Source organism: Chinchilla lanigera, unplaced genomic scaffold (assembly GCF_000276665.1).
Source record: "Chinchilla lanigera isolate Chin_1 unplaced genomic scaffold, ChiLan1.0 scaffold00008, whole genome shotgun sequence".
In the NCBI taxonomy this organism is placed as follows: domain Eukaryota; kingdom Metazoa; phylum Chordata; class Mammalia; order Rodentia; family Chinchillidae; genus Chinchilla; species Chinchilla lanigera.
In genome coordinates, this window is record NW_004955409.1 from 29,144,961 (window position 1) to 29,168,327 (window position 23,367).

At 38.9% G+C, this 23,367-nt stretch overlaps 1 protein-coding gene across 1 annotated transcript; it reads left to right on the forward strand.

Annotated features, from left to right (window-relative positions):
* Positions 1 to 6,818: 6,818 nt before the first annotated feature.
* Positions 6,819 to 15,774, forward strand: Dtd2 (D-tyrosyl-tRNA deacylase 2 (putative)). The gene is made up of 3 exons (XM_005376956.1): positions 6,819 to 6,977; positions 10,596 to 10,665; positions 15,369 to 15,774. The coding sequence occupies exons 1-3, from the start codon at positions 6,867 to 6,869 to the stop codon at positions 15,692 to 15,694; spliced, it is 507 nt and encodes a 168-aa protein (XP_005377013.1). The 5' UTR covers positions 6,819 to 6,866; the 3' UTR covers positions 15,695 to 15,774.
* Positions 15,775 to 23,367: the final 7,593 nt, after the last annotated feature.

The following is a 23,367-nucleotide window of genomic DNA, read 5'->3' on the forward strand; positions in this document are numbered from 1 at the left end:
TAAGCCTACCTAGAGTGGAAAGTGTAGGAGATGGAAAAGGCCTTCACAGGATGAAAACTTCACTGGGGATGCCTGGAGAAAGGAGGGAAGAAAAGCATTCCACAAGGAATAGGGATAAGTCTCCTTGCTGTTAGCAAGCCGTTTTTATTCAAGAGTAAAATGGGCCAAGGTCTGCTTAAATGCTCAGGGGCTCCTGCGCTGACAAAAGACCTAGCAAAAATGTTACAAGAGGTACCAAAATATAACCCATGGTTTCCTCAAACAATAACTATAGATATTGACACTTGGGAAAGAGTTGGAAAAATCTTATAAAGGCACAAAGTGAAGAAAAAATCATTTCCCCTGAGATGTTCTCAACTTGAAACCCAGTTCATTCAATTTTAAGTCCGTTACAGCAGCAAAATGATCTTAATGAAGAGTTTTTTATTGATATGCTTGTGTCTTAACAGGTGATGGATCCACGAGGTGGCTGCCATCCAGGAATGTACAACTTTGGCAGGAGACACAACCAGTGCTGGAGACAGTCCCACGTGATGACTCCATCAATCCGAGCCCTGCAGACGATGAGCCTGTCTGACGAGGCTCATCCCCAGGGACTTACCAATCAGCCAGAAAACCTGCCTCCAGCTCCCCACAAGAGAAGAGGAAAGAGGACAAGTGATCCAGTGGAATGACATCCAAGCAACAATCCATGGGGCTAGAGATATAGTCACCAGCGGGGGAATTCCACCAACCCCTGAAAATCTTTATATTGCCCTAATGGATCTGCTGGCAGTATCCATATGTATAACACCTGTTTCAGGAGTGGAGTATTGGACTTATGACCCTAATCCACCATTAATTAGACCCATTCATTACTTGGGCAGATTCTCCACCCAAGGTTTATTATAAACCAGACATGACTGGCCCTAAGTTAGATGCCATTCCAGGGCCAGTCATCCATACTGATATGCCAGACAAGGCAACTATTAATTATACTTCACATTTTGTTCTTCCACCATTATGTGTGGAAGATGTCACAGTTCAATGTAAGTATTGCTATGCTGCTCACCTTCAAACTTGGGAGGGACACACTTTGGAGCAATTGGTTATTATAACCCTAGAATCTACACCTACCTTAGGAAATGTGACAGATTTATGGAAACCAAAAATACCTGTTTTCTCTGTAATCAGTCTTTTAAAATTACATGATACTGTTTGGCCTTGGGTCACTTGTGGGGCAAGACAAGAATTAAAGGAAAAATAGGACAATATGAATTTATTGATTGGAAGCCACAGGGAGAAATGGTTGGCAGGGTGAAAAATACAGGTCTAAGGCAAAACCTAAATGGGACGTATCCAGATAATGTTAGCATACAGTCTCTACCTGTACAACTCATACATTGGACCAGCTCAGGGTTTAGTACTTCTACGCCATGCTTAACCTATGGTGGACAAGTAGGACCAACACAACCATCTTTTTGGAAATTGTCCCTACCTTTTATAAAAGGGAGTATATGGACTGGCAAAGATATAAAATCAAATAATAAGGAAGTTCTTAAGCTAAAACATTGTAAGACTGTCAAAACTCCAACTTGCATTTATAATCCATATGTATTCCTACATGGTGCTGTATCCTGGAATACCAGTTCCTTTAAATGCTTAAATTGTACCTTAAATCACTGTGTAAAACCAGGTGCTGTTTATGGACAGACATTATTAATTATGGGTCACATGCCAGGAGACTGGATTCCTGCTAATCTCACTGAAAGGTGGTCCTATTCTCCTGCATCACACTTGCTACATACATTAGTGAAGCTTCTGACCCACAGGGCTAAGAGAATGTTTGGTTTGATTATTGCAGGAATTGTCTCCCTGGCTCTCCTAATTTCCAGTGTGGCAGTTTCTTCAGTGGCCATCACATATTCTGTACAAACAGCTCATTTTATAGATAACTTGACAAAGACTGCTGATGAAAGTGGAAAATCCATTGTAACATAGATGCTAAATTACAGATACAACTTAGCATACTGGAAACTTCTTTGTTATGGATGGGAGACCAAATAAAGAGTCTACAACTCTTATAAGGGTTAAAGTGCCATTATAAGGCCACTTGTTTGGGAGATTGTGGGCCTGATCAGCCCACAACAACTAACGGTTATTAACTCAGTAGGGTTGCATCCTGCTTAGGGGGTCTTCTCATTTGTTTTGTTTTTGTTTTTATTTCATTCCTGGGTTGATGCTTATAAATTGTTTATGCCAGGTAGCTTTGTTGCTAGTGTTGAGAACTCTTAGGAAATGACTATTTCTCAGAGATGTCTTCCACGTATAGCTAGCATTTGAGGTGATTTTTTGTTTTTTCTTTTTTGGGGGGGAAGTTCTGGTACTGGGAATCAAACTCATGACCTTGCACTTGCCAGGCAGGTGCTGTGCCACTGAGCTAAATCCCTAGCCCCCAGCTTTTGAGTTTTTAGTCTGTTGCAAGATCCTACCTCTTCAGTTTCTTGGAGATGAGAAATTGCTGCTTATTGGGCCTAGCCTGTGGTTCTTTGGCACTGGCCTAAAGTATTATTTATGACCCTTAGGCAGTGTCAGTCTTGGCATTCCAGGAAGAACAACTGATTAGAACAATTATATCAACTTGGCTAAAGTAGTACAATCAGCAGTAACAATAGCATTAAACACAGCCTAGAAAATAAAAAACAGTAGTAACTATTAATTAGCCATCTTTAACCATAGGAACTAGATTTGTGGTGATATATCAAAATCTAAAATAAACTAGAAAATTCTATACAGTAAATACACTCTCAGTCTGGCAATTTTACCCTCAGGGGAGAAAATTTTAAAGAGGTTAAGGATAAGAAATAGAGAAATAAAAAGGAAAAGAGATTAGAAGCAAGGTTGGAGAGCAAAGGATGATCATGCAAACTTTGGGAAACTGGTGAAGAAGACAGGAGGGAAATAGAAAAGGAAGAAATACAAACAAGTACAGAACAACAAAGAAAAATAGAAGCTCATATAAAAATAAGAGCAAACAATCTGGAAAAAAATAAAACAGGAAAAGAAAAACAGATATCCACCTCAGGGATGTCTCTGCTACAACTGATAGACAGAATAGACAGACAGAGCCCAGATCCATTTTGATTATTGCCAGCAAGCCAGCTGTAGATTTACAGTGGGGTAGCAGATAATCCCAGCAATCCTGCACCTCTAGTTCCACTGAAGTTCAGGCTGGTTTTGGTTGTGAGGCTAGAACCCTATTTATTCAGCCTGCAACACTCTGTCTGCCTCCTGCTAGCTTGAACGCAGCTCCCTGTACTGGCTTGAACTCAGCTCCTTCACCTGCGACCGATTTGAACTTGGTTCCACCTCCCCCAGTCCCTGGAAGCCACTAGATGGAGCCAGCCTCCAGCTGCTCTGAGTTCTGAGCTCAGTTGGCCTGGCTCCAAGATGGGTACTGGCCAGTTGCCCTCTTTTGGGGGACATCTGAACTCAAATAACTCACCAGCCACTGCAGTCCATTATGTCCATTGCTTTGTTCCCCTGGTCCATTTCTCAGTGGAGGCCTCTGGGGTTGCCAGTAGTCACTGTGCATCTTCAGGTTCAAGCTGCCCCTCCCACACAGTGAGTCAGGGCTGGGGAGAAAGCGGTGCTTGCCTCCTCCTTCTTCTGCTTTGAGGTCTCTCTCCCCATGGGCTTAAATTTTCACTTCAGAACCTTGCTGGGTGCTGGTGACCTACTTCCTCCTCCTCTTCTCATTGCTGTATTCCAGTGTCTGGCTGTTTCTCTGCTGTTCACCACTCTGCCATCTGCCCAGAAGTAATCTTTAGAAGTAAGTCTTAGGAAAAGCTCTGCTTGTCTTAAGAACTATGAAATAGATATTTCCCTTTTCTGTTCTTTCCTTTTTATAGTCAGGAAGCTTAGCGTCAGCTGTAAAAGAGCTTTTAGAAGTGATTCTCAAACTTTTCATGGTTGTGAAGCACTTTGGGATTTTTTGTTTGTTTTAGTGCTAGGGATAGAGCCCAAGGCTATGCACAAGCTAGATAAGTGCTCTACAACTAAGCTACATCCCCAGACCCGTGAAATACTTTTGAATATTAGAATTTGAAGCAGTCTATTTAAAAGAATCAAACAACTTGAAAATAATTCTAAATCAATTATTATACCATCTCAGAAGGCCTAAAATGCATCCATAATTAATCCACTATCCATATGCCCCCCTTTCTAAACTGTAGTTGTTTGGGAATTATTCCTGTCCCAATGATTTCTCACATAACCCTAGAACAAAGCTCTCTGTCACATTCCAGTGAATTTCTTTAAAGCCAATTTAACTCTATGCTTTGTTTTTACTTCTAACTTGCAGGTTGTACAACCTGCTCCATCTTAACGTTACATATGATGGTCATGACTGTTTCATAACAAAAATTAAAGTACACATCTATGGAAACCTTGCCACATCCTCCATCAGAATTCTAGTCAGGAACCATCATCATCACTTGTTTTCAATTTCTTCTACTGAGACTGGCTGACATAACGCTATTTTCTTTATTCCAGGTACTTTGTCTTCATTCATATTTTACTATCTCCTGGCATGCATGTCTTGCTTTTTAAAATTCTTCTTGCAATGAGAGGTTTCACAACATATATTTAAAAAAAAAAAAAAAAAAAAAGGAAATGTTTTATCTTCGCTGCCTACTCTCTACTGCCCTCTGCAGGTTGAAGAAAAGAATATGAGAGCCCCAATTTATGACTACATTTCTATAGCAATGTAGATTCTTAACCAATAGGAAGGTTTAAAGCAATTGATCATTTTTGAGAAGCTAACCATTACTACTCAGACTCCATCTATTAACAGGAAAAGTTTCCAGATTTATGAGAGCCCCTCCACTGTGAACCGATCTCTGGAAACCATGCTCACTATTTTCAATAGATATCCCCATCCCCTGCACCCATTAGCAACTATTTGCATATTACCTAAGTGCTCATTACCAACGTCTTCTCTTATTCTAGGTCGTGGCTAGAATCTCCATGCCACAGATCCTTTCAGATGTGTACATTTTGGGTCTGAGAGAGAGAATAGCGACTCTATAGTTTTAATGCTACGAGAGTGCAAACGTGCTGAGCAGACAAATGCCAACAAACGTTGGAACGCCTGTAACACAGTAACTAGAAATAATGTGAGATTTTGCTTAGTGTCTTTACTAAAAGTGTAAGGCAGGCTGCAAGATAACCAGCAAATAAGCAGCTTTGATTTTGTTCACAAAGGGCCACTGATTATACATGGATTATTTTCTTCTGTCACAATACTTTGTGCGGCTAGTAACACTGCCAGTGATGTCACCTTCTAAAACAGACCTGAATGTATAGACATATTGTGCCAAACGAGCCCAAAGCAATGACCTGGGTAATGCAATCAGGGTAACACTATTATTCCTTGCATAAACCTTCCAGCTTGTAGAAAAATAAATGCTAATCTGATGCAAGTTGAAGGACTGCACTGCGTGGGAAAGAAAATCAAGCCCTTGTTTACTTTTGTTTACATTCTAATAAATACAGAAAATGCATTACAGAATTTAATATTACTGTGTGCAGCCAAATATGTTATTTCATTTTTGTTTTAGTGTCAGGTTAAATAACTTATGAACAATCACAGTTCCTTGGATAAGGGTATTTTTTTTCTAAAGAATTGATTTCCAAGTATGTTTTCACATAGCAACAGCAGAATCAGAATGCTTCATAGCATTCCTGATAGAGAAGGCATCCTGTTTTATTGATCGGAATAAAAAATTTTTTAGAAAGGCATATAGCTTCTAGTCCCATTTGCAATTGCTTTGTGTAGCAGTTGGTTCATTCTATTTATCTTCATGATGTATAATAATGACTTAAATCAAGCAGGCTTAAAATTTTTCAACTTCTGGAAGCCTAAGGTTTCTGAAGTGAAAAATAGTTCTTCAGAAGGTATGTAGGAAAGAGATTCATTATGTCTTTTCATTTCTTTAAAAGTATATACTGAGTTGTGTATTCCTATGCATCAAGGCCAGCCTGGGCAATGTAGGGATTTATACTGTGAGGCCTTGGGCCGGTTGTGGTGCTGTACGCCTGTAATCCCAGCGCTCAGGAAGCTAAAACAGCAGGATCGCCCTGAGTTAGAGGTCAGCCTGGGCTACATAGGGAGTTCAAGACCAGCCCTGAACTGCATAGTAAGACCCTGTCTTTAAAAAAATAACATAGCAAAACCTTGTCTCAAAAACAAGATAGAAAATAGGAAATGCAGATAGATCTCTTGCAAATGGGAAGGGGGATCAAGAGATGAAGAGAAAATGGCACATGCCCATAATCCCAGCACTAGAGAGGCTGAGGCAGGAGGATTGCCGCCAGTTTGAGGCCAGCCTGGGCTACAGTGAGTTCAAGGCTAGCCTGCCCTACTTAGCAAGACACTGTGAGAGAGAGAGAGAGAGAGAGAGAGAGAGAGATGGAGGGAAGGAAAGAGGAACAGACAGATGAGAAGTAATAACAAGAAGTGTTAAGTACGTAATTAAGATGTGTTAAGTACATATACCAACTCCTCAAGACCAATATAATCATTATGGACTGAGGACATGTACTAATATAAATCAAAAGTATATAACTACTGATTTAAAAAAATAAAAGTTCCCACTGAGCGCCTGCTACTGAGTCAGGCAAATTCCAGAGCGGCTTTGAATACCACTGCCAGGGAGACCTCACATCCGGGCCTCCTCGGGCAGAACCCCTCCCCACGGAGGCGGAGCCACGGGTCGCGCCCCGCCCTCCGCCGCGCCCCGCCCCGTCCGTCATCCCGCCACGTGCTGGGGGCGTGGCCTGCGCGGAGAGAGGCCGGAAGCCCGGGGCGCTTGCAGGTGGCAGCAATGGCAGACGGCGGCCGAGCTCCTCAGGCCCGGGCGCTCCTTCAGCAGTGCCTGCACGCGCGATTGCAAGTTCGCCCAGCCGAGGGAGACGCCGCGGCCCAGTGGGTAGAGGTAACGTCGGCCTGGCAGCACCTCTCGTTGTCCTCCGATGCGCAGGGGCGGCTCTGAGCGCCTCGTCTCAGTGCCCCGCATCTCCTGTGTCCTCCCGTACCTCGGGATGCGCGGGACTTCGGGCCGCCGCTCCAGACGCGGCCCGCGCGGGCTGCCCGGCTGCGCCTCCCCCTGCGGTCCTGCTCGCGGTTAGGGCCGCCGGACCTTGGGACAGCGGCGGACGAGCCTGTCCGCCTGGCGGACCTCGGGGATTTGAACCTGCGCTCACGCTCTGTCTCTCCGCGCTCGGGGGACCTTAGGCCCGAGTGTCCCAGACACCTGCTGCTCGCGGCCAGTGCTGGACAGGTCCCAGTTTATAGGTTAGATTTGCTCCAAGAGCTTAAGATCTGCGAACTGCTTTCACGTGTGTCCTAGCTTATGTTGACTGTCACTTGTTCTTAGCATAGAAATGAGATTTCCCAAGAAACAACTTATTTTGCACGCTCGTGCGCACTCGCGTGTGTGTTATGTGTCTGGGTCTGCGTGTCTGGGTCTGTGTGTGTTCTGTTTGGTTTTTAGGTTTTTGTGTTTGTCTTGGTGCTGGATGATCAAACGTAGAGTCTCACGCATGCTGGACAAGCGTCCTACCAGGGATCTTCAGTCCCCAGCCCAAGAAACTTGTTTTGATTTATTTCTTTTTTTTTTTTTTTCTTTTTTGTTTTCTTTTTTGTTTTTTTCCGGTACCAGGAATTGAACTCAGGACCTTGCTCTTGCCAGGCAGGCACTGTGCCGCTGAGGTAAATCCCCAGCCCCTTGATTTATTTCTAAGAAACAAAGACCACTACTTTTATTATAATGTCACATTATTGAACACATTTCCTCCAATTTGAATATAAAATATGTACAATCAATATCTTCCCCTTGTGTACTTTGTAAGACAGCCTGCCTGCTCTCCGTTGCCAAAACAAAATGTTAAGTCCCCTGACATATTTTTGGAGTAAGTTGAATTGAATTATAAAGAAAAAGTTCGTAATTAAACTTGGAGATACTCAGAATCTTCAGTGTAGGAGCTCATTCACTTACCTTCTCTGCTACATTGGGTCCCAGATTTAGCATTCCTAGTCATTAAACACTACTGATGAATTGTGATATGTGGCTGACTATTCCTACATCAGAATTTGTGACCCTGTGCTAATTTGGAAATATTTACAGACATTAAAAAATCCTGTAGTCCCACCTCGCGTCAAAAATTCTTTTTCCGTGTATCTAGTTTTTGTTAGGACCTTTTGTTGAAGTTTTGATTTCTCGCCCGTATTTGAAATTTTTGGTTTTTAAAATATTTCTGTTACCTATTTTATTGCCTAGTAGCACTATAAATTCCTGATTGTTAATCATTTAGAGCCTTTCCACGCTACTCTATCTTTTTTCCACATTTCCTAACCCAAATCACAGATCTTTTATTGCAGCCTTCCAAACTATCATTTTGTTTGTAAACTTTAAAAGCTGTTTTTAAAGGCTTTCCCTTCCACTCCCACACAGACTAATTAAAGAGTCGACAAGTAATTAGATGGTGAGAAAGTGTAAATTCTTCCCTTTCTCACTCATCGTGTGCCCTGTTCTATTATCACAGCTCTCATTGTTTTTTAGAAACAGCATCTTAATTGTTAAAAGATTTGAAAGTTATTCTGCTGGTTCTTAGTTTCATTCATTTAGAACTTTGCTATCATAGACTTTTTCTTCCTGGGAATTGAACATTCTTAAACTACAGTACAAATTATCTATAGTTTTCTATAAATTTGAAATGTTTTATACCAAAGAAGCTGCAAGGAAAGTGATTTTGACTTGAAGGAATCTATAAGTCACATATAAGATCTATTATTTGAATAAACAAAAAGAAAATAATGTAATGAGGTAATGTGATGTGTGGAAAGAATAAATATCTATTTCTGCAAATGAATAGGTACTTAATTCTGACATTGCAAGCATCCAGCTATGAATATGCTGAAGATTAGGATTCATGCTGGAAATAATATCAAGGGAGAGGCCTGTGATAGTAGCGTAGATGATCTCAATCATTCACCCAGCCAGTCCCTTGTTATGAGGATGCACTGAGGACTCTTGTCTGTTATCCAGAAGCACAATTGCACTTCGTTAAAACTGACTCCTTTTGACCGGGCATGATGGCACATGCCATCCTAGCACTCAGCAGGTGAGGTGGGAGGATTGCTGCAAGTCTGAAGCCAGTTTGGGCTACATAGTGAGTTCAAGGCTAGCCTAAACTACAAAGCAAAACCCATCTCCAAAAAAAAGGACTCCTTTTCTAGGTAAATCAGGTGTGACTACAAAGCTGCTTTTACATTGACATAGAAACCATTTAGACAACATGTAGAGCCTAGAAGATACAGTGGAATTTTAGAGCAATTAACAGATAAATTGGGTCTCCATCATATATAAAAGTCTGTAAAGTACTTGGAAAGTTAAAATGTGAAATAAATTGTGTGTATTACCTTTAAATTTATTTGTATATACTAACTTAATAATCACATATGAACCAGGTATGATGGCACATGCTTGTAATCCCACCACTCTGGGAAAATAAAACAAGATTGCAAGGTCTAGCCCAGCATTGGCAATTTAATGAGACCCTGTCTCAAAATTTTTTAAAAGTAAATAACTAAAAAGGACTGGTATGTAGCTCAGCGCAAAGGCCTGGGTTCAATCCGCAGTGCCAACAGATGGATGGATGCATAGATAGATAGCACTTACTATGAACCTGGCACTGTTCTAAGCACTTTATAAACATTAACTCATTTAATCTTCCTAATACCTCGTGGAGTCAGTGAGGCTCTTGGAGTTATCTAAGTTAATATATAAAGTTGGATGATTCACTCAGCAACAGAATCACAAACATTTATCAAGTGTTTCTTATGGTCTATCTTACAAGAGATAATAAATAACCCAGTCATTATTTAAATGTTTGTATTCCTGATGACAACCAGCCTTGTCATGTAGAACTTGTTATCATAAATGTAATTTTCAAAGCTTAATCATTATGTATATTTAAAGCACTTACAATAATAACAGAAAGATAATTGGACTGTTTCCTGGAGTTGATAGAAATAGAATCAGACCCCTATTTTGCTATCTGCAAATAAATACATGAGGAGAAATAAACAGACAAAAGACATCAGTCACACTGATACTTACTCATCAGTCTTGTCTGGCTGAATGTGAAATTATTTGGTATTGAGTAAACGGTCTTTGCAGACTAAATGTTTTGAGACTGAGTACCAGCCTTTCTTATTACGGAGGAAGCTGATTGAAAGTTCTACTGATGTTGAATAGAAATAAGTACTTGAAGTTCTGTACTGTTTTAATTGGTTTTTTTTTTCTCTTTAAAATAAAAGTATTTGAAGGTATAACTTTGGTATTTACTACTCTTGGCTATTGAAGTTTAATTTTTGAAAGAAGTAATTCAAACTTCAAGATTTTATTTTCTCATATATTTATTTAGAAACCAAATCTATTGTAAATCTGGTTTCTTTTCCTTTGCTTTTAACCTTTGTGTTCAGAATAGTAACATTTAGCTCTATCTACATAGAGTTCTTTCTAATTTGAGTTTACTGTGATTTTTCATAGATTCAAAGAGGATTAGTGATCTATGTGTGTTTCTTCAAGGGAGCTGACAAAGAACTTCTTCCCAAAATGGGTATGTGTTTGACATTTCTTTCTTTTTTTCTTTCTTTCTTTCTTTCTTTCTTCCTTTCTTTCTTTCTTAAGCGAGAAAGAACAGCAACAGACATTTATGAACAAGGGCCAAAAAGCAGAATTTTTTTTTCTTTTCCTTTGTGGTCATGTTGGGGATTGAACTCAGGACCTTGTGCATACTAGCCAAGTGCCCTACCACTGAGCTGCACCCTATCCCAAGTATCACAAGCTTAAATTGTCCTGGTGTTTTGGCTTTAGCTATTTGCCTATTGCAAAATTTAAAATGCACATGTATTGTAGACTTCTTTTAAAATATTACAGCATTTTAAATAGTTAATGGATTGGTTTAGAAGAGTAGACACACATAAACATACATACAACCCAGTTCAGCCAAGGATACAGAAAGTTGTTGGAGGCAGAGTTGCCATATAGAAAGAATCAGATTCTGCATTACTTAGTGTAGTTTTTCCTGTCCTCCAAATAAAAGTCCTTAACAGAGAACTAGATGACATCAGATATATAAGGTGCAGTGGGGGGAGGAGGGAGGTTCCCATCAAACCTGAAATAACTTAGACTTATATCATTATTCTTGGGAAGAATTTACATTAACCACTTATGTACTCTTTTGTAGGAAATATGTATAAATACAATTCTCCTGGTTCTTGAACCACACTTTCTTATCACAGCCAGCCCTCACCAGGGATACAGAAAGATTCAGGAGTCTCTGAACAGTAATTAACTTGGCTGCAGCTTTCAGTATCCTAGACAATACATAGTATTGCACATTCTGTATGGTAATTTACACATTCAGATAGACCAAATAAAATCATATGCTGTCTCAGAGCAGTACTCATTTCTAACAGTTATGTCCAGAAAGCTGCCAAAAGCTGGGTGTGGGGACACCTGCCTGTAATCCCAGCACTTTAGTACACTGAAGCAGGAAGATCCCAAGTTTGAGCCCAGCCTGGGCAATTTAGTAGCTTAGCAAGATCCTTTCCAAATAAAAAAGAGCTGGGGTATTGCTCAGTGCAAAGGCCCTGGGTTCAATCCTCAGTACCACAAACAAAAAACTGAAGTAATTAATGGTGCTGTCCCTAAAGTTAGAAACAACTTCAAGGGCAGAACCCACTAGCTAGATTAATAAATATAAACTGGCGTGGTGGCACGTGCCTGTAGTCCTAGGTACTCAGGAGATTGAGGCAGGAGAATCACTTAAGCCAACGAGTTTGAGGCCTGCAGGACAATGTGGTAACACCCTCTCACAAATAAATACATTATACACATGCATAGTTGAAGTTCACAGAAGTTAACCTGGGAGAGGTTCACATAGTAGAACTCAGGGGCAAATAGCTCTTTGAGAAACACCTTAAATAAAACCCCAAAGCATATAGAGGGGATTTTGCATTGATGTATCAACATGTTTGTCAAAGCATGAAAATGATGCTTAGGAAGGGACCAAGATGGCAAAGATGAAAAACTAATACCTGTAATAGTTGGAGATTTTAATTCAGAAGCTATCAAGAGGGGCTGGGGATTTAGCTCAGCGGCAAAGCGCCTGCCTGGCAAGCGCAAGGTCGTGAGTTCGGTTCCCGGTACCGGAGAAAAACCAAAAAAAAACAAAAAAACAGAAGCTATCAAGGAACCTTGGAAGCATTTAAGAAGAAAATGAGGACTAGGCCTAGTGGCACATGCCTGTAATTCCAGCACTCCAGAGGCTAAGGCAGGAGGATTGTTGTGAGTTTAAGGCCAGTGTGGGCTACATAGTAAGTTCAAGGCCAGCCTGAACTCTGCAGCAAGACTCTGTCTCAAATAAAAAAAAAAGAAAACGAAAGGAGGACTTGTATTAGGGAAAGTAATTTGTAAGATCCTAATGCTGGTATGTTACATATTCTCTTCACCCTTCTAAAGATATTTTGCCTGAGATTAAATCTTTATTGGCCATAAAAAAGTAGAATTATACGAGAGCAAAAGTAAAATTTTTGTCATTCTGATGTAAGATTGATTTTCTAAGTTGTCTCATGGAGGGTTAATGGATTTTTATCACAATAACTTATATAAAACAAACCCACCAAATCCAAGCTATATCTTTGCTTTATAATGATGAAATTCCCATGCACCATATTCCATAGAAATATGTCTTTGTGAGTTCACTTCAGACACATGCATAAGATTGTGGTGAATTAAATCACCTAGAAGGTCTACCTTAAATCGCTTAGTGGCCAGTGTAACACAAGGTTTATATATCATAATTCTGAGCAAAGAATTATGTGACTATAAGAATCACATTCTGGCCGAACATGGTAGTACATACCTGTAATCATAGCATTCTGGGAGGCTGAGGCAGAAGGAGCAAGCCCAGGCAAGGAAACTTAATGACTTAGCAAGAACTTGTCTCATAATTTTAAAAGGGCTAAAAATGTAACTCATGAAGGTCCTGGGTTCAATCCCCAATAATGAAAAAAAAAAATCACATTATGCTGGTTTGGGTTACAAGCAGAATAAATGCATCTGTTATTCATAGCATTAGTATGTACTCCCTTCTATTCTAGCTGGCAAAGTATGCCAGGGTGATGGGATTTTCTTAAATCCTACTTTATATTTACTACATGGATTCAAATTTGTCCAATCAAATCTTATATCCCTTGTGAATATAATCAGTTGCATCCATCAAGTCTGAAATAGCATAGCCAACAAGAAGATGTGTGGAATCTTCCTTAATTCTTCTTTAGTATAATTGGATGGAATTCCAGGGTCTGTTGAAGCGTAACTTCATGTATATATATCATTGGAGATATGCGATTGATAATCCATCTTAGGATCTTTTAGTTTCTAGCATGCTATTAATTTATTGTCTTATTCTAATTCTATTTACTTATATTTGTATTTTTTTAGTTTTATTAGTAAATATTTGTAATACTAATGATTATATTATGATTATATTCGTTATGGGGACCTGGTACGTATACATAATACATCTTCATTCTTTTAACTTCCACTTCTCCCCACCCTCCTCCTTATATTTGTGTTGTATTGACTTTTACGTGCAGATATTTATGTGCTTACAGCAATAATTGAGTTCTCAGTTATAACCAGTAGAGGGAGTATATGAAAGTACAATAAATTGTATGACCTCTCATGGCCTATTATTCCAAAATTGCCTACTTTGTCGCTAGCTTGAGGCCTAGATAGCAAGATAGTGATTTCCCTTGGAATGAAGTATTCTAGAGAGTTACAGTTTCCTTCAGAGTCAGTAAGGACTCCTGTCTATATAGCACAATTCTGTTTGTAATGGAGAAAATTAGAGGTATTTAGAAATAGATATTAGTTAAGTGAAAATTGATGGTGTTTAAAGCATATCTTAGGAATTCATTTGAGTGTTTACCTTAGATTTTTATCAGGTTAATTCTATGATTTATTGAATGGCGTAACCATACTGAATCCTTAACCACATTTCCTACAGATCCTCTAATAATTTAAACCATTGGCCATGCTGCCAGAAAGCATGACTTGTAGAGGCTGAATTTGAGGCCAGGAGTCTGAGTTTTATAAATTTCTTTTACTATTTGTCTTCTCAAGACTTTTTTGCAAACAGAATTCATTTATATCTCTATAGAGATAGGGAGACCCAAACTTTATTTATATTAGACAGTTCTTTTGGTTGTTGTTTTGAAAATGGTTAATGTAAGATGTAAAACCTAAGTTTAGGTTTTTAGCCACACATAGATATGTATGGTGGTTTTGACACTAGCTATAAATAATCTCATAAATGCTATTAAAATATTACCATGTTTTCTTGTGGGTGTGTGTGTGTATGCAGTTTTTTTTTTTTTTTTCTGGTATCAGGAATCAAACTCGTCACCTCAGGCTTGCTAGGCAAGCACTTATGCTGCTGAGCTATATCCCTGGCCCATGTGTGTATGAAGACAGTGTCAGTAGCTGTATATTTTTTATTTTTTCATTTGTAACAATTTTACTTATATGCTTCTTCCATGGGGTATATTTGTAAAAGGATTAGTCCATGTTAATAACGCCTTTAAGGTTATAACTCTACAAAATTAGCTGATTTATAATGGGATTGAACCTGGAAGCTTTGTACAGCTTAAAACTCTTAAGTAGCCAAGTTTAAAATAATAGATGCATCACAATTTTTATTGAATATTCTTTGTTATAGAGCAGAATTTGGTATGAGAAGGATTTTTTTACAGTCTTTTCCAGTGAGATTTATTTTTTAAATAAGAGGAGCAAGGAGGCAAAATATTCTAATGTATTCTGGAGGAAACAATATTTAAGGTTCCATGTACAGTTAATTCTTTGAAATCCTGGAGAATATTGAACCCAGAGCCTTCACACTAAACTATATTGCCATCCTACCCCCTTTTTAAGACACTGAGACAAGTTCTCACTAATTCACTAAATTTCCCAGGCTGACATGTAATGTCTGGCTACAACCCAAGATGAATTTAGTTAGGCAGTCTTAACTGCCAAATCAGATTTAAAGCATGCTATTTTCTACATGAAATTTGCATTATTTTTCCCATTTGGGTTAGTGTAGTAAAGCAGTTTTTAAATTCAAATAAAATCTATATAAGGAACAAGAGCTAACAAACTGGGTATTAAACATGATCTTTGCTAACTAAAAACTTGATGGTTTGCTTCGTGTTTGCTTTTCACCTCAAAATGTTTTTACCTTTCTTCCCCACCCAGTTAATTCACTGTTAAATGTAAAATTAAGTGAAACAGAAAACGGCAAGCGCGTCTCTGTCTTGGATCTACCTGGCAACATTCTTATCATCCCGCAAGCCACCCTTGGGGGCAGAGTCAAAGGAAGAAATGTGCAATATCATGCTAACTCTGGAAAAGAAGAAGGATTAGAACTTTATTCACAATTTGTGTCTCTATGTGAAAAAGAATTAGCTGCTAACAGCAAGTGTGCGGAAGCTGGGGTTGTAGTGGAACATGGCACTTACGGGAACAGGCAGGTATTGAAGCTGGATACCAACGGACCGTACACACACTTAATTGAGTTTTGAAAACTTAAATCTAGTTTATACAACAGTTTTTATGTGTAATATCTGAACTATAATTAAATTTCCTTCCCCTTCATTTTAAATATATTAATCTGCAACAATTTTCTTTTCTTTGTGGTAGTGGGTATTGAATCCAAGGCCTAGCAGGCACTAGGCTAGCGCTGCGTCACTGGGATATATCTCCACGCCCAGGCCGCAGCATTTTTAGATAAGAACATTCTGGGGCCCTAAATGACTGCAGATTGCCCTCTACATGGCTGCCAGATTACCTAAGCTTTGGATCTCAATCTTTTGTCCTTCTTTCCTACACCTTTCCACTTGAAAATTTGAAAAATGCTATTTGTTTCATTGTCACTAAAGAAAGCTTGTTTTTGAAATGATGAAATGTATTCAAACAAGAAAAACAAATTTGTTATACCCTCAAATGTATGCATATGTAATAAAAATAATTATTTGTTTTAAAATTAGGTACAAAAGGAAAGAGAACAGGGATGGGGAAATGGAGAAGAAAGAGAAATATATTTTATATATATATATATATATATATATATATATAGTCAATTATACTACTAATTTCGCTTAGTTCATTGAAAAGAAAGGTTTGTGCTACCATTGTTTGGACAATTAAATGCTGATATCTTGAGTAACTAATTTAAATTAATTTAACTAATATCTCTGAGTAATTTAAAGATAACAATACACAATATATTAACCATTGTTACCCTTCTGTTATCTTGTTTGGAAATTTTTTTTTCCTGTTTAAAACAAACAAATTAGGGCTGGGGATTTAGCTCAGCGGCACAGCACCTGCCTGGCAAGCACAAAGTCGTGAGTTCGATTCCCGGTACCGGGAAAAAAAAAAAAAAAGAATTAAACAAATTATTTGATCAGAAAGATAAAATTAGGTAAAATCCAGCACAAATTATAAATTGGACAATTTTGTTTTACTGTTCCCACTTTCTGGTTTTCTTGTTGCTTTGTGGTGCTGTTGATCCCAGCGCCTTTGCAATGAGTTACATCTCCATGCTTTTTATTACTTTTTGTTTTGAGACAAGGTCTTGCTGAGTTAAGAATTTGCAACCCATCTACTTCAGTCTCTTAGAATATTGGGATAACAGGCCTGCACCACCAGACCTAGGTAGGTTGGTGGTTTTGTTTTTTATTTTGTTTTATTTTGTTTTTTGCCTTTTTGAAACAGGCAGTTTCACTGTGCAGTTCAGGCTGGCCTTGAACTCACTTTGTAGCCTAGGCTGGTCTCGAACTCGCAGCAATACTTCTGCCTCAGCCTCCCAAGTGCTGGGATTACAGGCATGCGCCACCATGCTCGGCCTTTGGTTTTGTTTTGTTTTTGAGGTTTTGTTGGGGTTTTTGGCTTTTTTTGGTTTGTTTGTTTTGTTTTGTTTATGGTGCTAAGGATTGAACACAAGGCCCCACATATGCAAAGCACATATTCTACTACTGAGCTACATTACCAGCCCAGTGCTCTATATTTTGAATGAAAGAATATGTGATTTACTATTCCTTTTAATTTCTATGCAAATGTAATTTGATAATATTTTTGTGCATTGTATTACTTTCCATGAATATCCAAATGGTTTAGATTATTTTAAAAATCGTATAAATATGTACAATTTTTCTGTGTCAGTTAAGATTTGAGACAGGGCCTCACTATGTAGGTCAGGCTGGGTTTGAATTCACTGTGTAGCCCAGGCTGGCCTAAAACTCATGGCAGTCCTCCTGCCTTAGCCTCCCAAGATGTGCACCATCACACCTGACAAGATTGTTTTTGTTTTTGTTTTTGTTTTTGTTTTTTTAAGACTGAGTTTTTATTTTATTTTGTCTTTTTGAGACAGGGTCTCGCTGTGCAGTTCAGGCCAGCCATGAGCTCACTTGGTAGCCCAGGGTGGTCTTGAACTCACAACAATCCTGCCTCAGCCTCCTGAGTGCTGGGATTACAGATGTGTGCCACCACGCCTGGCTAAGATTGTTTTAAAAAGCCCCAAAAAAAATCTTTAGTTCATATAGGAATAAGGCACAGAATATTCATACTTGTTTTTATCAAGCATGCCTACAAAGATAGGTAAGTGTTCTTTTTCTCAGTTTTTCCAAAACCATGTATGAAATTTCCATCTTTGGTTTTTCAAAAACTGTGTAGAGTTAATGTTAGTTCATAAAACTTTTTGGGAAGTTCTTTTCCTGTTGAATTAGAGTGGTATTAAAGGAGGAAAAAGGGAAACTTTCTACAGAAATAGTTTTTTTAAATTAAATTGAATTAATTGTTTTTAATCAGTTTTTTAATCAGTCAGATGATTTGGAGCCACTTTGTTTTTCTGTTAGTACACTGTGTATACTGATATTTCTTCCCTCCCCTATATTCATTTGTGCAACTGTGATCTTATTTGTACAAGATGCCTTTAGGAGGTGATCAGTGGAGATGAGGTTGTAAAGATGGGGCCCACATGATGAGATTAGTGCTGAAGACAAAGCAATAGCTGTCTCCTCCTACCATTCTGAAGATAGCAAGGTGCCCCCAACAAGCGAGAAAGATTCTCCCCAGAAACAGGTCACACTGGCACCTTGATCTTAAACTTTGAGCCTCCAGAGGTGTGAGAAATAAATTTCTACTGTTTAAGCCACTGAGTCTGTGATATTTTTTATGGTACCTTGAGCTGACCCAGACAGTGACATAAGATGAGACAGCTAGCAAGCTTTTTAAAATCAAGAGAAGGAAGTGCATAAGAAATTGAAAGAATAAATGAGTCAGTAAAAGGTAATATGTTTTTGCAAACTCCTGTGACTTAAAAATACTTTTAAGAGTGGAAAATTAATTAAACATCTTAAGTAACTGCTGAAAATACCTTTGTGTCTTATAATTTCTTTAAGTCTGTGTTTAAGATACTTAAAATTATTATCACAAAAAAATCTTATTTTCTCTGTACCCTTTCTGTACTATTCTATTTTGGAACTTGAGAATCAATAACTGGCTTTATAATGAGCTCATTGTCCTTAACTTTTGCTTTATTGATTCATGATATACTTATTGAAATGTAATAAACTATTCATAAACTTGCAAAGTTCAATTTTCTCAGAGCTTCTCCAAGGAAATGTATGTGTCTTTCAAAAAAGATTATATTACCTATTTTAAATCTTTTTGATTTTATGTCTAGGGAAAATGCTGACTCACAGCCCTAGATTGCTATTTTATAGCTCAGGCAATTTTTTGAAAACTCACTTGAGATACTTCTGGAGAATAGCAATTTCAAGTACCTGAAGGGTTATTAAGCAGAAGGTGATGACCTACTTTCCCTCATTTGCAGGAAGGCTACAACAAGAAGGAAAAGGCAGGAGAAATAGTGGATATGAAGTAACCTCATCTTGGCTTTCTGTAGCTCTTCTGGCCCAAAGTGCTTTAAAACATCACAGATGTACATAAATATACGTGTACATACACCTTATCTTCATAGTATAACTTAGGAAGGATAGCATTATGGAAAGACAATGCTAGCTGGGTGGAGGTGGTGCACATCTATAATCCCAGCACGTGGCAGGCTGAGGCAGGAGAATCGTTGCAAGTTCAAGAACAGCCTGGGCTACAAACTGAGCTCAAGGCCAGCCTGAACTGCATAGCAAGACCCTGTCTCAAAAAGACAAAAAAAAAAAAAAAATCTAGTAGAAAGACAATGCTTAATTTCCCCAAGGTCACACAATAGTCATGCAGTATCTTCAAAAGATATAGGGGAAATAAATGTAACTCCTAACCTGCTAGTTGTCTAATATGTCGAGTTTGTATTCCCCAAAGTCAAAGAATGAATTCTAGGAGACAGAAGTTATGAGTAGGAAAATATATGGAGGAAAAGGATTAGGGAATTGAAATACCTCCTGAGAGATAGGAGGGGTGGGTCCCAAATGGGTTGTCAGTGAACCCAATTCTCAAAGCAAGTTTTACAGAGCAGAATTAGGAGGTTGGTACAACATGGATCAAAACTATGATCAACCAGTAAGATTACAAGTATAGCCATTTAGGTAATACTGATCCAGTGGGGAAGCAAGCCATATAGCAAGTGTACATGGCTGATATCATTAACCTTCATTGATAATCTATAGTCTTAGTCTTTAGTCTTATTCTTAGTAGATAGTATCAGTAGTCTTAGTCTTAGTCTTAGTCTTAGTCTTTGTCTCAGTGGGGAGAGAAGACGGCCCACACCACTCTATTGAGATAATGGGTTATTTATATGGGAGATGTCAAAAAGGTGTTACCAATAACCTCAAGCTTCCATTTATCACAGTCTGGCCATAGTGTCTTCTTTAGGTGAGGCCTCAGCCACAGTTTTGATCTGTTCTCATCTTCCATACTGACTGCCTCAAGGTCCTACCCATGGCTGCCTATAATATTTCTATCTAATTCAGCTGTCTATAATATTACCCCCTCTGAAGAGGTACTCCTAACTACCGTGATGGGGCAAGGGCCAAAGACCGTTTCGATGACTTCTGGCGAAGGGGGTCATAGTTGTGATAATAAGATCAACAAGACTATTGCAGTTACAACCAACAAATGTTTCCAGCTGGAGGAACTAGTAATGGCCTCCCACGAAGAGGGTAAGAAGGTCCAGGGAATTTCAGAATCTGACATGGGATTAGTCTGTCATTTAATGTCTTGAACAGCCATTGAGATACTATCAGAAGGATCAGGAAAGTACACACAACATTCTGCTTTTACAATTGCACAACTACCCACTTCTGCTTTTTCTGTTCTAGAAGGAAAGGGCTCTACCCAGTTTGTGACAAAGTATCTACCCAGACCAACAGGTATTGGAGCCCCTTACTCTTTGGCATATGAGTAAAATCAAGCTGCCAATCTTCTCCAGGGTATTTACTTTGTCTCTGTATACCTGGAGGTACTATAGTCTAGTTAAGAGGATTATTCTTTTGGCAGAGCTCACATGTCTTAACTATATGTTGTATTAGCTGAGACAGTCCCTTTCCTGTGAATAACTTTGAGGCGATCAGGTGGGTCTTGTCTCTCTCCGAGTAAAAGATTTGAAGCAAATGCTATATCACAGTTCACTTCTTGTGGCTTCACTGTATTGCGGGTTTTTAAAAAAATATATATCTAATTCTGTATTCTGGAGTTTTCACTATATCGTGGGATTTTGTGGTATATAGGTATGTATATAATACTTATGATTTTAGTTATTTTTGCTCAAAATATATAAAATATAAAAATGTTAATTCAAACATATTAAAAGAATATTAAATGGAAATAAAATACAGTATGTCATCAGCAGATGAATACTGTACTGTACACAATGGAAATGCAGTACACCACTATCACTTGTGCAAGTTTGCCAACATGAGATTTACATGGCACACTATTGTCTGATGAAATGGAAGGCAACCAGCCACAGCACTGTGTTATGTATCCTGGGCGCTGATTGGCTCAGTGACTATAGCATTGGTCTGTTTGCTCTCCCTCACTGTGCCCATATAGAATTTTACGTGTTAAAATTACCTAGGTGTAAGACTGTAGAAAGTGTTTAAGAGCATATGAAGTGTTTATAAGAGTGTGGAAAAGGTTAATAAGAGAGTGGGAAAGGATTATAAGAGTTTGGAAAGGGTTTATAAAGCCTTAAAATATATATAAAGAATAAGTATAACACCACTACTTCACAGATTTTCACCTATTGCAGGGGTCTCTGGAATGGAACTCCCACAATAGGTGAGTGATCAGTGTACTTAATACTTTCCATTGACTAGCACCAGGAAGGAGCAATTTACAATGATCTGATTATAACCATCCTGATGGAAGGAACTGACCCATGGGAGAGAGTCCATTCGATTTCTGACTGAGAATACTTGGATCAAGTGTGAGCAAGGGATCCTTTCAAGTCTGGGGGACCTGAATGGGGGGCTCTTGAGAGCTGCTTTCACAGCTGTATCAGCCAGTTGATTTACCTTGAGATACTTTATCAACTCCTTTTTGGTGCCCACTACAGTGAATTACTGCCACTTTGGAGGGCATATACACAGATGATAAAAATTCATCTATCTCCTTATGATACTTTATGGGAGATCCATTGGCTATCAGATAATTTCTTTCTTTCCATATGGCTGCATGGGCAAGCAACACTAGGAAAGCATACTTTGAATCAGTATAAATATTGACTTTTTGTCCTTTACTGAATTGTAAAGCCCTAGTCAGAACTGTAAGTTCTACTAGTTGAGCACTAGGCCCAGGGGCAAGTGAGGAACTTTCAAGTGTCTTATGTAGAGTCACTACTGCACACCCTTCCTTTCTTGTCCCATTCCATGAAGGGACTCCCATCACAAAAGAGGGTCAAATCAGGGTGAGAAAGGTGTGTATCTAACAAGTCTTCTCTGGCTGTGTACATATGGAGAATTACTTGTTTGCCATCATGTCTTTTGCAGTCCGTTTCAATTACTTCTTTCTCTGGTAGAAAGGTAGCAGGGTTTAAGGAGGAACATGTCTTTATTTGAATGGCTGATCCTTCTAGAAGTAGGGCCTGGTATATAGGAAGTCAACTGTGTGATAGCTACAGGCTCCCTTTGGAAGAAAGAAGTCCTGCTACATTATGAAGATTATATACATACAGTGAGATCTTTGTCTAAAGTCAGCTTGGTGGGTGTAGTGGTGCATGCCTGTAATCCCAGTACTTGGGAGGCAAGGGCAGGAGGATTGTCATGAGTTCAAGGCCAACCTGTATTACATAGTGAGCTCAAGGCCAGCCTGAATTGCATAGTAAGACCCTGTCTTAAAAAAGCAATTAATTAATTTTAAAAAAATAAAGTCAGTTTGGATTCCTCTGGTACCAGGAGAGCTACAGCATCCACAGCGATAAGGCACACAGGCCATACCTTTGCTACATGTCTACTTCATGACTCAGATACCCTAGTTAAGTGGCTGTTAAGTGGGTCCCTGATTGTGTATAAGCACTCCCAAAGCCATACCTCAGCTTTCATCAACATATAAATAGAAACAGTGCCCTGTTAGTAGCTCAAAGGTAAGGCATTTGAAAGCATTTGTTTAAGCTTCTGGATACAGTTTGGGAATCAGGTTCCCAGATTAAAATACAGGTATCTACCTTTTGGACTTCCTTTATAAGGTGATGGGGGGTGTCATGTGATCTCACTATAACCTGCTATCCAAAGGCCACAAAAGCCTGTAATTTCTAGGAATCCCCTTAGCTTTTTGAAGGTCTTGGGTTGTGGGAAAGAAAGTATTTGTTTAATTGTCTCTTCTCCAAGCCTTCTGATTCCCTTAGATATGATAAGGCGCAAGTATTTTACCTCAAGGCTGCAAAGTTGTGCCTTAGATTTAGAGCCCTTATAAGCTCTGTCTGCTAGAAAATTCAGTAGAGTATTGGTACCTTGGCTAGAGAGTGCTTCTGAGGGGGCCCATAACAGTAGGTCATCTACATATTGCAAGACTGTGACTTGGCAAAATTCAAAACATATCAAGTCATGGGAAAGATGAGGACTGTCTCTAAACCCTCGAGGAAGCACAATCCGAGTCAGTTGAGAGTCCTGATCATGAGGTTTTCAAAGACAAAAAAACCTGGAAATCTGTATATAAAAGAATACAAAAGAAGGCATCTTTTAAATCTAACAGTGAAAATCAACCAGCAACTCTGGGATCTGAGAAAAGAGTGTGTACAGGT

What these genes read in the sequence shown, in the direction of transcription:
- Dtd2 (XM_005376956.1), top strand. Translation starts at nt 6,867, where the DNA reads ATGGCAGACGGCGGCCGAGCTCCTCAGGCCCGGGCGCTCCTTCAGCAG. An exon ending in CCGCGGCCCAGTGGGTAGAG is followed by an intron (nt 6,978 to 10,595) that starts GTAACGTCGGCC and finishes GATTTTTCATAG; the next exon opens with ATTCAAAGAGGATTAGTGAT. An exon ending in AGAACTTCTTCCCAAAATGG is followed by an intron (nt 10,666 to 15,368) that starts GTATGTGTTTGA and finishes TTCCCCACCCAG; the next exon opens with TTAATTCACTGTTAAATGTA.